The 15,100-nt window shown below is 37.0% G+C and overlaps 1 protein-coding gene across 6 annotated transcripts in view; it reads left to right on the top strand.

The window, feature by feature from the left end:
* ERBB4 (erb-b2 receptor tyrosine kinase 4) overlaps positions 1-15,100 on the top strand; it is a 1,290,018-nt gene that overhangs the window by 901,473 nt on the left and 373,445 nt on the right. For all 6 annotated transcript variants that reach the window (XM_024981511.2, XM_010802290.4, XM_059878936.1 and 3 more), the window contains exon 5: positions 14,812-14,877. In XM_024981511.2, coding sequence (XP_024837279.1) covers positions 14,812-14,877 — 66 coding nt within the window. The remainder of the gene's footprint in view (positions 1-14,811; positions 14,878-15,100) is intronic.

Raw genomic sequence — 15,100 nt, 5'->3', positions numbered from 1 at the left:
ATGGGTGGCAAAGAGTTGGAGACGACTGAGCAACTAAAATTTTTGCACTTGTTTTCTAGAAACTGATATTTGATATCTTAAAAAATGAACAAATCATTTGTACTTATTAAAAAAACTGAATGCAGATAAAAATTACTTCAGTTCAGTTCAGTTGCTCAGTTGTGTCGGACTCTGCAAACCCATGAACCACAGCACGCCAGGCCTCCTTGTCCATCGCCAACAGCCAGCGTTTATCCAAACTCATCCATTGAGTCGGTGATGCCATCCAACCATCTCATCCTCTGTCGTCCCCTCCTCTAGTGCTCAATCTTTCCAAGCATCAGGGTCTTTTCAAATGAGTCAGCTCTTCGCATCAGGTGGCCAAAGTATTGGAGTTTTAGCTTCAACATCAGTCCTTCCAATGAACACCCAGGACTGATCTCCTTTAGGATGGACTAGTTGGATCTCCTTGAAGTCCAAGGGATTCTCAAGAGTCCTCCCCAACACCACAGTTCAAAAGCATCAATTCTTCGGCGCTAAGCTTTCTTTATAGTCCAACTCTCACATCCATAACATACATGACTACTGGAAAAACCATAGCCTTGACTAGATGGACCTTTATTGACAAAGTAATGTCTCTGGTTTTTAATATGCTATCCAGGTTGGTCATAACTTTCCTTCCAAGGAGTAAGTGTCTTTTAATTTCAAGGTTGCAGTCACCATCTGCAGTCATTTTGGAGCCCCAAAAAATAAAATCAGCCACTGTTTCCAGTTTCCCCATCTATTTGCCATGAAGTGATGGGACCGGATGCCATGATCTTAGTTTTCTGAATGTTGAGCTTGAAGCCAACTTTTTCACTCTCCTCTTTCACTTTCATCAAGAGGCTTTTTAGTTCTTCTTCACTTTCTGCCATCAGGGTGGTGTCATCTGCGTTTATTGATATTTCTCCCTTCAATCTTGATTCCAGCTTGTGCTTCTTCCAGCCCAGAATTTCTCATGATGTACTCTGCATATAAGTTAAATAAACATGGTGACAATATACAGCCTTGACGTACTCCTTTTCCTATTTGTATCCCAAAGAAAATGACGTCAGAACTTATGTTTTCTGCATTTTAGCAGGAGTTATAGGAACAGAGTGCAGTAAATGACAGTATTGTAAACTGGTTATATGCACAATAGTATTTTTGAATAATAGATTTTTCAGTATTCTATCTTCTCTAAACTGTGGGCTATAATTTTCTGGTACAAAAGTGCTGTCATAATAATTGCTAAAATATATTTATGTTTAACTTACAATCATTTTATTGCCATTTACAGTTGAATCAATAAATAAACAGTAGAATCAAAGTAAATGTCAATTAGAAATTTAAAAATGGACAGGAACAAAAAATTTTGACACAAGCACACTAAGTGACATGCTATCAAGGAGCTAATATCTTCTTCCATTTAAAGGGTGCTTTCTGTTTTATTATGGATAAAATGTAACAAATTGTAGTACTTAAGGTGCTATTGTATAAATTAAATGAAATACTATGTGTAAAGTACTCCATCTACTATTTAGAGTGTAGAAAGTGCTTAATAAATTGTAGATGATGTGGTGAGATTGATGATGTTGATGATGATATCCAGATTGAATTATACAACACAGTGTAAGCCTTAATGTGTAAAATAAACAGTTAAGTACAAAAAGCAAAAAAAAAAACACATAGAGAAGTTAACTAACGTAACTAAGGAACTAAGAAATGACACACTAGTACCAGAGAGAGAACTGAAATTCTTCCCTGTCCCATGCCAGGTAGACTCTGTGTATGTGTGTATCTATCTATTGATATTCATATGAAATACTGATTTAGAACTACACATGGCAGGAATTTACACTGATCCTATTAAATCTCTTATTGTTACTTTTGGCTCATTTTATCTTCCAAGTGTTTTTAAAATCTTAACTTTTATCCTGTGTGTGAACAACCACTGCTTTGTCCATATTTGTGTCATTTTCAAAAACAGCAAGCATATTCCATTGTTTTATCCAACTCAGTGATGAAAAGGTCAAATATGATAGGTATGTACAGAGGCCTTTGACACACTGCTAGAACCAGCACATAAATCTAGGCCTGCCAGGACATCAATCGTTTTATCAAGTCTTCTGATACATACACCAGGCATCTACAGATCCACACATCAGTGTCAGATTCCATCAGTGTTTTCCAGAAGCATATAAAAAAGGACATAGGTAAGTTCTTTCTTATATCCAGATCATCCCTCCATAAATCCCTCCATCCTCTATAAATCCTCTTTAAAATAAGGCAGGAAATTAGTGATATCCTTTTAATGTGTATTTTTTTAAATATATGTACTGATCTCCTACATACCCTGCTGCTGCTGCTGTGTCGCTTCAGTAGTGTCCGACTCTGTGCGACCCCATAGATGGCAGCCCACCAGGCTCCCCTGTCCCTGGGATTTTCCAGGCAAGAACACTGGAGTGGGTTGCCATTTCCTTCTCCAATGCATGAAAGTAAAAAGTCAAAGTGAAGTCGCTCAGTTGTGTCTGACTCTTAGCGACCCCATGGACTTCAGCCTACCCGGCTTCTCCATCCATGGGATTTTCCAGGCAAGAGTACTGGAGTGGGGTGCCATTGCCTTCTCTGCCTACATACCCTAAGTGTTCCATAAAGCTAAAAGGTTAATTGAATTATAGTATGTCCATATGATGGGAGATAAATATAGCCAAAAAAAAAAAATCACATTTGTTTAATGTCACTTCAAAATATACAGTATAAAATATGAAATATGTCTGCTATGAAAATAGCAGATTACAAAACTATGTAGAGTATTTTATTAATTTATAAACTATATATATAAGCATATATAATGCAAAAAATGAAAAACATCAAATGCAAAGTTTATGGATGATATGTATCTTATTTTATATTTTCTGAATTTTAAATAGTTTGAATTTGAACATGTGTTAGAAGTAAAATCTAGAAAATCCATCTGAAATATTTAATATAAATAATGTAGGTAAGAGAAGACCTCATTGAGAGGTGGCATCTAGGAAAAACAAGAGAGCAGGTGAACCATTTGACTACAAGCTATCATAGAAAGAGAAGTCCAGGGAAGAAAAGCATAAAAATTCTAAGTGAGTCATGCACTTTGTTTATCTTCTAGAAACAGCAGGAGTGAGAGTGAGAGGAGTGAACCAGGAAGGGAATAGCAGGAGGAAAGGTTATAGAGGCCTGGAAGAGAGGACCAAATATTCTCAGATCTCAACAACCGTTAAAAGGAACTTGGGCTTTTACTTTGAGAAAAATGGGAAGTTATTGGAATTTGACCTGGTCTAAGAACATCATGTGACTCAGTGGCAAGAATCCACCTGCAATGTAGGAGATGCAGGTTTGAACCCTGGGTCAGGAAGCTCCCCTGGAGAAGGAAATGGCAACCCACTCCAGTATTCTTGCCTGGGAAATCCTATAGACAGAGGAGTTTGGCAGGCTACAGTACATGGGGTCACAAAAGGGTTGGACACAATTTAGTGAATAAACAGCACCACACAAGCTAATATATTGAGAAGAGATGGTAAAGAAGCCAGAGCAGAAACTAGGACACCAGTTTGGAGGCTATGGCATTAATCCAAGCAAGAAATAATAGTGGTTTAGTGATGCATGGTAGAAAATGATTGGACACTTAGATGTACTTTAAAGTTAGAATCAACTGGATATGCTAGTGAATTTGGATCTGGATATGACAGAAAAAGAGTTTCTGAAAACGACTTCAAAATCTAATGAATCTCTAAAAAGGTTGTGCTGCTATTGTCTGAGACGGAGAAGGCTTTACAGGGATAAATTTTTGGTGGGGGTGGGAAGATCAGGGATTAAATTTTGGACATGTAAATATTCAAACTTTTGCTAATCATACAGATATAGACATTTTACAAAGGGTTACAAGCATAAAACTGGTTCCACGTGGTCAGGATATGTAAATTTTAGAGAATTTAACCTATTAGGATTATATGAGGATTAACTGTGTTAATATATATAAAATTTTTAGAGCATTCCTAAAAATTTCAACCACATAAGGCTGATCAAGCTGGACACTGCAGACCTCCAAGGGAATATCTAAATAGACTACACTCTATATAGGATGAAGGATGCTCTGGGATGTTCTTTGTGGCCCTGGCTGGTTCGTTATAAGTGCTCATAAATCTACTGATTATCACTATCATTGATTGCAAATAACAGACATATCTAAATATATTCTTTTAAGTCTGCTAGTAAGGTCCTTAGTTCAGACTTAATCTTATTATATGTTTAGTATGACATTTGACATTGATTGGAACTAATTCTGTTCCTCAATGGGGGGAATTCTATTTTATGTTCACAGCTATGAACAGGGATAATTGATACTTTATAATTGCTTAATTTGATAGAAATCTTTGCCATTATCAAATATGAAAGCTTTCAGTTTTTCAGGAAATTTTAAAAAAGTATTATAATGTGAATCATCATTGTTATTGATAGTATGATTTTTCCAAAACCATAGAAAAATAAAAAATCAAGGGAATATGTTGGCTTCTTTGCTATGGTTCTCTTTAAAGTTTGTCTCTGTTGGTTATAGTAGTCTACAGAAGTTTAAAGGTATGCTGGGAAAATATAAAATATACAGAATAGTAGTATCATAGATAGCATTGTATCAGACCTTTCCATTCAATGAGAAATTAAATTTCTTTAGGAAGAATTCCTTTAGTCTATTCATTTGACATATTATGTATTAGATTACTTCTGTCAGTCACTCTTAAGATCACATGAGGCTATGGATGTAAAAAGTAACAATCTTATGTTCTAAATAGGTTATCATCAAATTTCTCTTTGACACTGAAATTTGTGTAGATCAGTCCATTCTCTTAGATTCTGTAGATAGAAACATCTGAACTCAACATGCTAATAGAGTACCTGGTTTCCATTATTATGTATGATTTAAAGAGGTTTTGAAAAATGATACTCTTATCAGTTTTCCCACCTCACTTTCCCCAGGCTTCTATTTGTACCTGCTGCTCCTGCTGCCGCTAAGTCGCTTCAGTCGTGTCCGACTCTGTGCGACCCTATAGACGGCAGCCCACCAGGCTCTGCAGTCCCTGGGATTCTCCAGGCAAGAACACTGGAGTGGGTTGCCATTTCCTTCTCCAATGCATGAAAGTGAAAAGTGAAAGTGAAGTCGCTCAGTCGTGTCTGACTCTTAGCAACCCCACCAGGCTCCTCCATCCATGGGATTTTCCAGGCAAGAGTACTGGAGTGGGGTGCCATTGCCTTCTCCGATTTGTACCTGGGGTTTCTACTATTATCATACCTATGCTAGACTGTGTTTACAGAAGACCTCAGAAGAAACAAAAATTTGCTAAGTAGGCTCAGTATTATGAAACCTTTGCACTTCTGTGTGCCATACTAACTGCTCAGTCTATCAGCTATTCCTCTGTAATCCTCTCTGAGATGGTAATGGACTTGGAGATAACTGTGTGCTTTAGTGGTCATAGATTTGTCCTAAGTTGCTGAACTTATGGAGAAAGGGTGGATAGAAGTGTTGAAGAATGAGCTTGATATATTTCAACCCTTTTGTCAAAAATTTCTCTTGATCACATAATAGGTATGTTACTCTCAACCCTTTGACTTAGGTTCCTTGAAATGAATAACATGATGCTACTTATAAAAATGTTAATGAGGTTGACACGACTTACTTCTTTTTCAATACAGTAACTAGTAAAACAATTAAACATCAAGTCTTGATTTAATTTGCTGCTAGGTGAAGTGAAGTGAAGTGTTAGTCACTCAGTTGTGTCCAATTCTTTGTGACCCCATGGACTGTACCCCACCAGGCTCCTCTGTCCATGGGATTTTCCAGGCAAGAATGCTGGAATGGGTTGCCATTCCCTTCTTCAAGGAATCTTCTCAACCCAAGGATTGAACCCAGGTCTCCTGCATTACAGGAAGATTCTTTACTGTCTGAGCCACCACGGAAGGTGAAGAATTCCATATATATATATATTTTTTTTTTTTTTTTTTTTAATTTTTAACTTTGTCTTTCTGGTCAGTGAAACTACCTGTTCAATTTTTTTCTGAAGAGCAAAATCTATAATAATAAAGTTTCCATTCAATAATTAGCTTTCAAATCATAAAGATAGGAAGATTGAATTAAGACTATATGAAAATGTAAAGTCTATAGAGCAAATTGTGAGGATAAATAAACACATGACAGTGAAAACTGTCAGATAGGAATAAGGGAAATAGTAACATCTGATAAAAAGAGCAATTTCACATTACATTAATATCATTAAAACCTACTTATACATCATTTGTTGGAATCATCTTGTGACTTTACTATCATAAGTGTGATTTAGAATTATTTAAATTTGAAAATAAAGACTATGTATTTTCTAGAACTCCAGGGGGAACAAAAATGCAAATTAATGGAAATATATTCACAAATCAGAGTAAACACTGAAAATGAGAGATTGCTAGATTTTCACATTGTTTAATTCTGTACGTTTAGTTACCAAGCAGCTGATCAGATCTAACTGTCACAAAATATGGCCATGATGTTAGTAGAGTTTGGAATTATATGCCAAAGTATTATACTTTTATCTATATGCTTTGTTGTCGTGGATACATTATCCTTGGAATCCTTGGAATCGCTTTTTAAAAACGGCTTTCTATACCTCATTGCAGACTATAAAATCAGCATTTTGCACAAGCTACTCACATGTCAGCATTAACTTTTAGGAATCATACCCTGACACCTTCTTCTACCTTGCAAGTCAAATCACATCTTTTCCAAGCTCAAAAACCTTGACCAACACCATAACACCTGTGCAGAATAAACATCAACCAAGACTTTGAAGATGCTTTATAAGCTCATACTTCAACAACTATTTCTATGCAAATTGCTCAAGGGACCATAAAGTATTCATTATGGCCCCAAAGAGTTGTGCACATCCATGTCTCTGGGTCGTTGTTTAGGTTAACCATTCAGCCTGGAGTTCCTCTCCCTCCTCCTCCTTTTCTGCTGGACAAACAAGACAGCCAAGCCCAACTGAAATGCCCACCCCCTATGGAGATACTTTTTTAAAATCTTTTTTTCTCTACATTATGCATACCCATGTTTTGGATTATCATATTTATTTGCCTATATTCCTGCCTATTTCCTGGTCCTTGAAAGCTCCTTGAGGGCAGAGCACTGACTCATTCGCCTTTTTATGGTCTGGTCAAGAAAAGGAACTGGTTTAGCATAGACTTTCAAAAATGTTTCACTTTCCTTTTTTGAAATATATGGTCATAAAAAAGATACTGTTCTCTCACTCTTTCTCCAGTAAATGTAGTGTTAAGAGGTCAAGAATGGCAGTTTTTAAAAGAAATGAAAGAAGAATCCAGAGATGTAACGGCATCACCTTTTAGCTAGGGGCAGTTTGGGGATATAATCTTTTATGGTTGCCAGTGGCTTTATATTTTGCAACTCTTCAACTGTTCCAGCATATTACTTGCATAAGGCAGTACAAAGGTGCATATTAAATCCTGTCCCTGCTGTCAGGCAGTTTCACAAACAAGCAAAACTTCCAACATGAATTTATGATTCTTAAAATTATCAATGGACGTGAGTTTGTGTAAACTCCAGGAGTTGGTGATGGAGAGGGGGGAGGCCTGGAGTGCTGCAGTCCATGGGGTCACAAAGAGTCGGACATAACTGAGTGACTAAACGAACTGAACTGAAAATTATCAAAGTGGCTCAGGGACTCTAGCTGCTAAAAAAGAACACAAAAGCTACATTTTGAGTACCATCTGCTGGACAAGCATAAAAGATTAAATTTAGTCCTATTTGTTAACTTCTCAGTCACTTCAGTCGTGTCCTACTCTGCGACCCCATAGACTGTAGCCCACTAGGCTCATCTGTCCATAGGATTTCCCAGGCAAGAATACTGGAGTGGGCTGCCATTTCCTCCTCTAGGGCGTGAGCCTGAGCATGATGAATAATGAACTGACAAACAGAGGTGATTGCCTGTGAATTGGAATCACACATATATGCAATAATCAGCACTTATTTTTTAATTATTTTTTTTTAATGTTTTTATTTTTTTTAATTTTATTTTATTTTTAAACTTTACATAATTGTATTAGTTTTGCCAAATATCAAAATGAATCCACCACAGGTATACATGTGTTCCCCATCCTGAACCCTCCTCCCTCCCCATACCATCCCTCTGGGTCGTCCCAGTGCACTAGCCCCAAGCATCCAGTATCGTGCATCGAACCTGGACTGGCAACTCATTTCTTACATGATATTTTACATGTTTCAATGCCATTCTCCCAAATCTTCCCACCCTCTCCCTCTCCCACAGAGTCCATAAGACTGTTCTATACATCAGTGTCTCTTTTGCTGTCTAGTACACCGGGTTATTGTTACCATCTTTCTAAATTCCATATATATGCGTTAGTATACTGTATTGATGTTTTTCCTTCTGGCTTACTTCACTCTGTATAATAGGCTCCAGTTTCATCCACCTCATTAGAACTGATTCAAATGTATTCTTTTTAATGGCTGAGTAATACTCCATTGTGTATATGTACCACTTTCTTATCCATTCATCTGCTGATGGACATCTAGGTTGCTTCCATGTCCTGGCTATTATAAACAGTGCTGCGATGAACATTGGGGTACACGTGTCTCTTTCCCTTCTGGTTTCCTCAGTGTGTATGCCCAGCAGTGGGATTGCTGGATCGTAAGGCAGTTCTATTTCCAGTTTTTTAAGGAATCTCCACACTGTTCTCCATAGTGGCTGTACTAGTTTGCATTCCCACCAACAGTGTAAGAGGGTTCCCTTTTCTCCACACCCTCTCCAGCATTTATTATTTGTAGACTTTTGGATCGCAGCCATTCTGACTGGTGTGAAATGGTACCTCATAGTGGTTTTGATTTGCATTTCTCTGATAATGAGTGACGTTGAGCATCTTTTAATGTGTTTGTTAGCCATCTGTATGTCTTCTTTGGAGAAATGTCTATTTAGTTCTTTGGCCCATTTTTTGATTGGGTCGTTTATTTTTCTGGAAATACAGCTCCACCCACCAGAACACCGACACAAGCTTCCCTAACCAGGAAACCTTGACAAGCCACCTGTACAAACCCACACACAGTGAGGAAACGCCACAATAAAGAGAACTCCACAAACTGCCAAAATACAGAAAGGACACCCCAAACTCAGCAATTTAAACAAGATGAAGAGACAGAGGAATACTCAGCAGATAAAGGAACAGGATAAATGCCCACCAAACCAAACAAAAGAGGAAGAGATAGGGAATCTACCTGATAAAGAATTCCGAATAATGATAGTGAAATTGATCCAAAATCTTGAAACTAAAATGGAATCATAGATAAATAGCCTGGAGACAAGGATTGAGAAGATGCAAGAAAGGTTTAACAAGGACCTAGAAGAAATAGAAAAGAGTCAATATATAATGAATAATGCAATAAATGAAATTAAAAACACTCTGGAGGCAACAAATAGTAGAATAACAGAGGCAGAAGATAGGATTAGTGAATTAGAAGACAGAATGGTAGAAATAAAGGAATCAGAGAGGATAATTATTTCTTAAAGTGACAGAAATGTTTTTTAAAATTTTTGTTTTATAGTCAGAATGACAGGAAATAGAAATATTAATTTAAATAACTACACTATCACTAAAGTGAATAGAAACATCAGGTTCTTATTTTTAAGTAGTGGATTTTTCCAAATAGTTTTAAAAGAATTATTACAATAAATAGTGAAAAAAAAATGATGTAGTTGATTGCAACATGGAGATAGGCAGATTTTGATAACATTGGCAAAGGCTCAGTGCTCCTAAATGTTTCACCCATTTACATAAGCTAGTGTCTAGTTTCTCTTTTTTCCTGTCCTCCTTTTAAAAACAAACTACTGGAGAAGTAGTTTATAAAACGACGTGAGACTAAAATGTTATTGACATATTCAGTTTCTTTTCCCCATCGAATCAGGCATCCTGTGGTACTGCTCATCTGAGCATAGACGACAGAAAGAAGGTTTGGAGTAAGACAATAAGCTATAGTTAAAGTATTAGCATTTCTGTTGGGACACAAACAATAAGAGGCCACGTTTATTCTCTCCACTGGAATGCTCTGGGCAGATCTCATTTTAGGTGTTACGTAGATAAATCATATATGAGGAACATAGTGGACTTTGGAGCTACCAGGCTTTCCACTGGGAATGATCCACCACAACCTGGCTTTGTCTAACTCTTTCTTCCTGAGCTGGGGGGTGGGGAGTGGCTATTGAAAAAATCAGATGTATTGACTTCTTTTTTTAAACACATAGAGGTTGAACATGAGGTATAACATAACCAAAACCTTTTCCCTTCATAATAATGCTGAATTAAGCCTGAATTTTCTTAGAATAGTAACCATGTCTGTTTCAGCTCAATTCCAATATTTCTCATAGCCCCTGATACACAGATACAGAAGGTATTCAAGAAATACTTAACGAATAGATGGATGAGAGGAAAATAGGAAAAAAAAGTTAGCAGAAATTTTTTCCCCAGTTCTGGATGAATAATTACTAAGGAGACATTTCTGGGCAGCAAAAATGTTGGGGAAAAAAAGCTAAAAACAGATTTTTAAAAAAATATTAGACATAATAGCCCCTAAAACTACCTGCATCATGTTGCAAATTTGTGTCTGACTCTTTGCAACACCATGGACTGTACCCTACCAGGCCTCTCTGTCCATGGGATTCTCCAGGGAAGCATATTTAAGTGGGTTGCCATTTCCTTTTCCAGGGGATCTTCCTGACCCAGAGCTCAAACCTGCGTCTCCTGCCTTGGCAGGAGGATTGTTTACCACTGAGCCACCTGGGATGCTCCCTAAAACTACATTACTCAGTTGCCTGCAAGAATCAAACCAAGTTAGCCCAAGTGCTGAATATCACACAGTTTTGAAAACCAAAAGCTGAACTGCTGAGTGCCTGAATGGATACCAAAAGGCTCAGAGATCTAGAAACAGTGAAATAAGGACAGAGCAGAAGGAGCAGCCATTGATTCAGGAGCAGCAGAGTCAATTCACGGTCTCCAGCACACTTATCATTATAGAACTTGAAATGTGTGGGCAAAGTGATCACCTTCATTTGGTTTCCAAAAGGGATGGAGGGAATCCAAGTCTGAGTAAAACCTTGGAAAAGAAGCATTGTTAGGTTCCTCTTTTAGGAGTGATTAATATATTTGTTTCTATGAGTGAAAAATGGAAACTACCAAATAAAATGTCTCAACAGCACATAGACATCATAGATAAATTATTAATATTTAAAACTTCTGTGTGTGTGCAGGCACTATATCACTTATGCCCAACCAAATGGGTCTTGCCATCACATTTTGATAAGAATCATAAACAAAATTTCTAGTAATACTTCTTTTATATTAAATATGAGAGTAGGCCTTGAAATGGTAAATTGAAACTGCAAGAATAAGATTAAAAAATATGTAATCCAATTAAAGGGGATCCATTGAATATTTTAACATGTCTAATGTTACTCAGCATATTTTAACAGCTACAGATAGTTGTTCATTCACAATAAATAAAGCTAAATATTTTATTAGAACCAAACACTATTAGAGAAGTCATAGATTAAAGGATAGATCATCCTCTGCTTCAGACAATTAACAGACTACTTAATGGGTCAATTTAAAGAATTTTAACAAATCTAAAGAAAGACATTAACATTTTAAACCACTTTCTCAAAAAAGTTTGTACTCAGAAAAAGTTTACAATGCTTTCCATTTTGTCTCACAGTCCTTTCTAATTTCCGCTGGTATAAATCAATTTAGATTTATTAGCTTTATACAAAAGAACTCCAGTCAGTTTTTAATAATAATTATCATTATCACTGATTAAAGTTATATTGTTCAGGCCAGATGGAGTTCTTTTCCTGTCAGCTAGAATGAGCTTGCATTATGTAGTTATAATGTGTTTGGATTTAAATAAACAGATGGCAGAGTGACGGGATATTTTATGCTGGTGATGTCAGTAGCAGCACTTCACAAACAGAATTGCTTTAAATAAACTCCATTGGGGCCAGGATCTTGATACTGTTAAGAGTGTGGCTGGGACTGAGCTTAAGTGTTATATTAATTTGAAAATAGTGCTATTCACCTGTGGAAGAGTAGACCAGTAGGTCTGAGGTTCAGCCTTTGAAAGGTATCTGCTGAATCTGTCCCTTTCCTGTGGCAGCGTTTAACATGCTAGGTCCATACAGTCTCACAAAGAGAGACAAGAACAAACAGACAAACAAAAATGCCCCAGTTGTAAGAACTTCCACATCCAAAAAGAAATAAAAATTAAAGGAAGAGTTAAAAACTGTGGGTCAAGGAAAGATGGAAACCTTTGATATAACCTTATTCCATAATTTTTACAATGTAGTTAGCTATGTTAAAATGAACATCTTGAATAGGGATATAGCCATTCACAATTTATATTAGGAAATTAACAATAAAGGTTTAATAGACAGTGTGTTATAGAAAGGAGAAGGCAATGGCACCCCACTCCAGTACTCTTGCCTGGAAAATCCCATGGACGGAGGAGCCTGGTAGGCTGCAGTCCATGGGGTCGCTAAGAGTTGGACACGACTGAGTGACTTCACTTTCACTTTTCACTGTCATGCATTGGAGAAGGAAATGGCAACCCACTCCAGTGTTCTTGCCTGGAGAATCCCAGGGACGGGGGAGCCTGGTGAGCTGCCGTCTATGGGGTCGCACAGAGTCGGACATGACTGAAGTGACTTAGCAGCAGCAGCAGCAGTGTTATAGAAAAGCTTTTATCTTTGATAAATTTTCATGTCCACTTTTCACTAAAGATAAGCCCATTCCATATCCTTGTACTCACAAAAGTTTGGAGTGAACCTATGAAATTCAACAGCAAACTTCAAGGAAAATCATTATACATGATTTCTTCTAGCTCATATTCTTTTGTTGTGATTGTAGGGAATTTCTCTGTGAGACAGCTTTTTTCACGGAGGCCAGTACCCATAGTAGCATCATCATTAAAAGGAAAATGAGGCCACAGGAAATAAAGGCTGATATTTGAGAAAGAAAGTAGTATCAATAAAAGTTTTAGAAGAGGATATTAGAAAAATAATTGAAATTAAACTTTCCAAAATAAACTAATTCTTTTCAATGCTTGAAATATTTATATAAAGGTGTTGGTTTGCAAATTGGCACCGGTACATAAAGGGCAAGGAGAGATGGAAGAAAGAGGCAGCCCACACCAGATTTGTAGGTGACAAGTTTCACAAGCTAGGGGACTTATGTATGAGACTTGTCTTGGGCAGCAGCAAGATAAGTAGATTTCAGCATCCGCCTGTCAGAGTCTTAAAAATTTGCATCAAGGTCTTAACTAAATTTGGTCACTTACTCAGTCCAGATGGTCTCAACAACACCTTTCTCTCTCAAGGCTATGTCCTTGAAACAGCTGCTCGCATGAGAATGGTCAGAGGGACATACATTTCAAGGACAGGGGAGCAGGTGAGAAGCTTCTGATCGCCCAGGTTCAGCTTACAGGTCAAGTCAGACACAACCTCTGAATGTCCTCCTCCACAGGGATATAGCTAATATCGTTTCATAACTATAAACGGAAAATAACCTTTAAAAATTGTGAATCGTTGTGACATACACCTGAAACTTATTAATACTGTACATTAATTATACCGCAAGAAAAAGTTTTAAAAAGACAAAGTGCAAACTGATGGTTACCAAAGGGGAAGGGGGAGGGATAAATTAGGAGTTTGGTATTAAAATATACACTGCTGCTGCTGCTGCTGCTAAGTCACTTCAGTCGTGTCCGACTCTGTGCGACCCCATAGACAGCAGTCCACCAGGCTCCCCCATCCCTGGGATTCTCCAGGCAAGAACACTGGAGTGGGTTGCCATTTCCTTCTCCAATGCACATAAGTGAAAAGTGAAAGTGAAGTCGCTCAGTCGTGTCTGACTCTTCGAGACCCCATGGACTGCAGCCCACCAGGCTCCTCAGTCCATGGGATTTTCCAGGCAAAAGTAGTGGAGTGGGAAAATAAACACACTATATAAAAAACAGATAACAAGCCAGGACTTTCTGTATAGTGTAAAAGTGATACTCAAATCTTGTAAAAACCTGTGATGAAAGAGAATGTAAAATACATACAGACATATTTGTACAACTGAATCTCTTTTCTGTATACCTGAAACTAATACAACATTGTAAATCAGCTATATTTCAATAATTTTTTAAAGATATAAAAGACCTTTGACAAAAAGAGATACTCTAAATTATGTAAACAACCTTTTTTCTGAAGGTTTATCCTATGTTTGTAATATATTTTTGTTTTCATAGACTCCACTTTCTTTTAAACTATTGATTTAATCCTTAATGTCTGTTGATATTAGTGGGCTGTGAACTTTTGAATTTATATCAAATAGAATAGATCAGTAGAATAAAAATATTCAGTAGTCGAAGTAAAGCTTATTTCATGTAAATATTTACTTCTGACTATACAGGAGCATTCACAAAGTCATGTATTTCCTTTTCTTGTAAAATGATGAGAGGATTTTGAATATCAAGAGATTGTATTTCTCTGCTTCATATGTATTTGACATTCAAATTTTGCTATTTAAGTGGGCATTTTATGAGCTATGTTTCAACTCTAGTATGACATAAAAATCCTCATAAAGAAGTAGGAATATTTCCTTTGAGATGTTAGCTCCTAGTCAGAGTGAAAGATTAAAGATTATAATACACACATGCTTTTTCCTATTCTACAGGTGGACGTTGCCATAAGTCCTGTACTGGCCGATGCTGGGGACCCACAGAGAATCATTGCCAGACTTGTAAGTGTTCAACACTGTTTAGAAAACATAGGCTTGAAATGGTCAAGTAATTTTAATAATTGAAGCTTTTCACGCTTCTGGTTATCAGAAACCTGAAAATGAGCTTTGCTTCTGTGTGGTAGACTAGTTTCTATATAAGTAACCTGCCTAATTTCATTGCTTTCAAGTGAAACATAATCATTTCTTGTATTTCTTTGTGGTTTCTGGATTAATGATACAGCAC

This window comes from Bos taurus, chromosome 2, assembly GCF_002263795.3.
Source record: "Bos taurus isolate L1 Dominette 01449 registration number 42190680 breed Hereford chromosome 2, ARS-UCD2.0, whole genome shotgun sequence".
NCBI classification, from domain to species: Eukaryota; Metazoa; Chordata; class Mammalia; order Artiodactyla; family Bovidae; genus Bos; species Bos taurus.
This window is presented reverse-complemented; position numbering and strand designations above follow the sequence as displayed.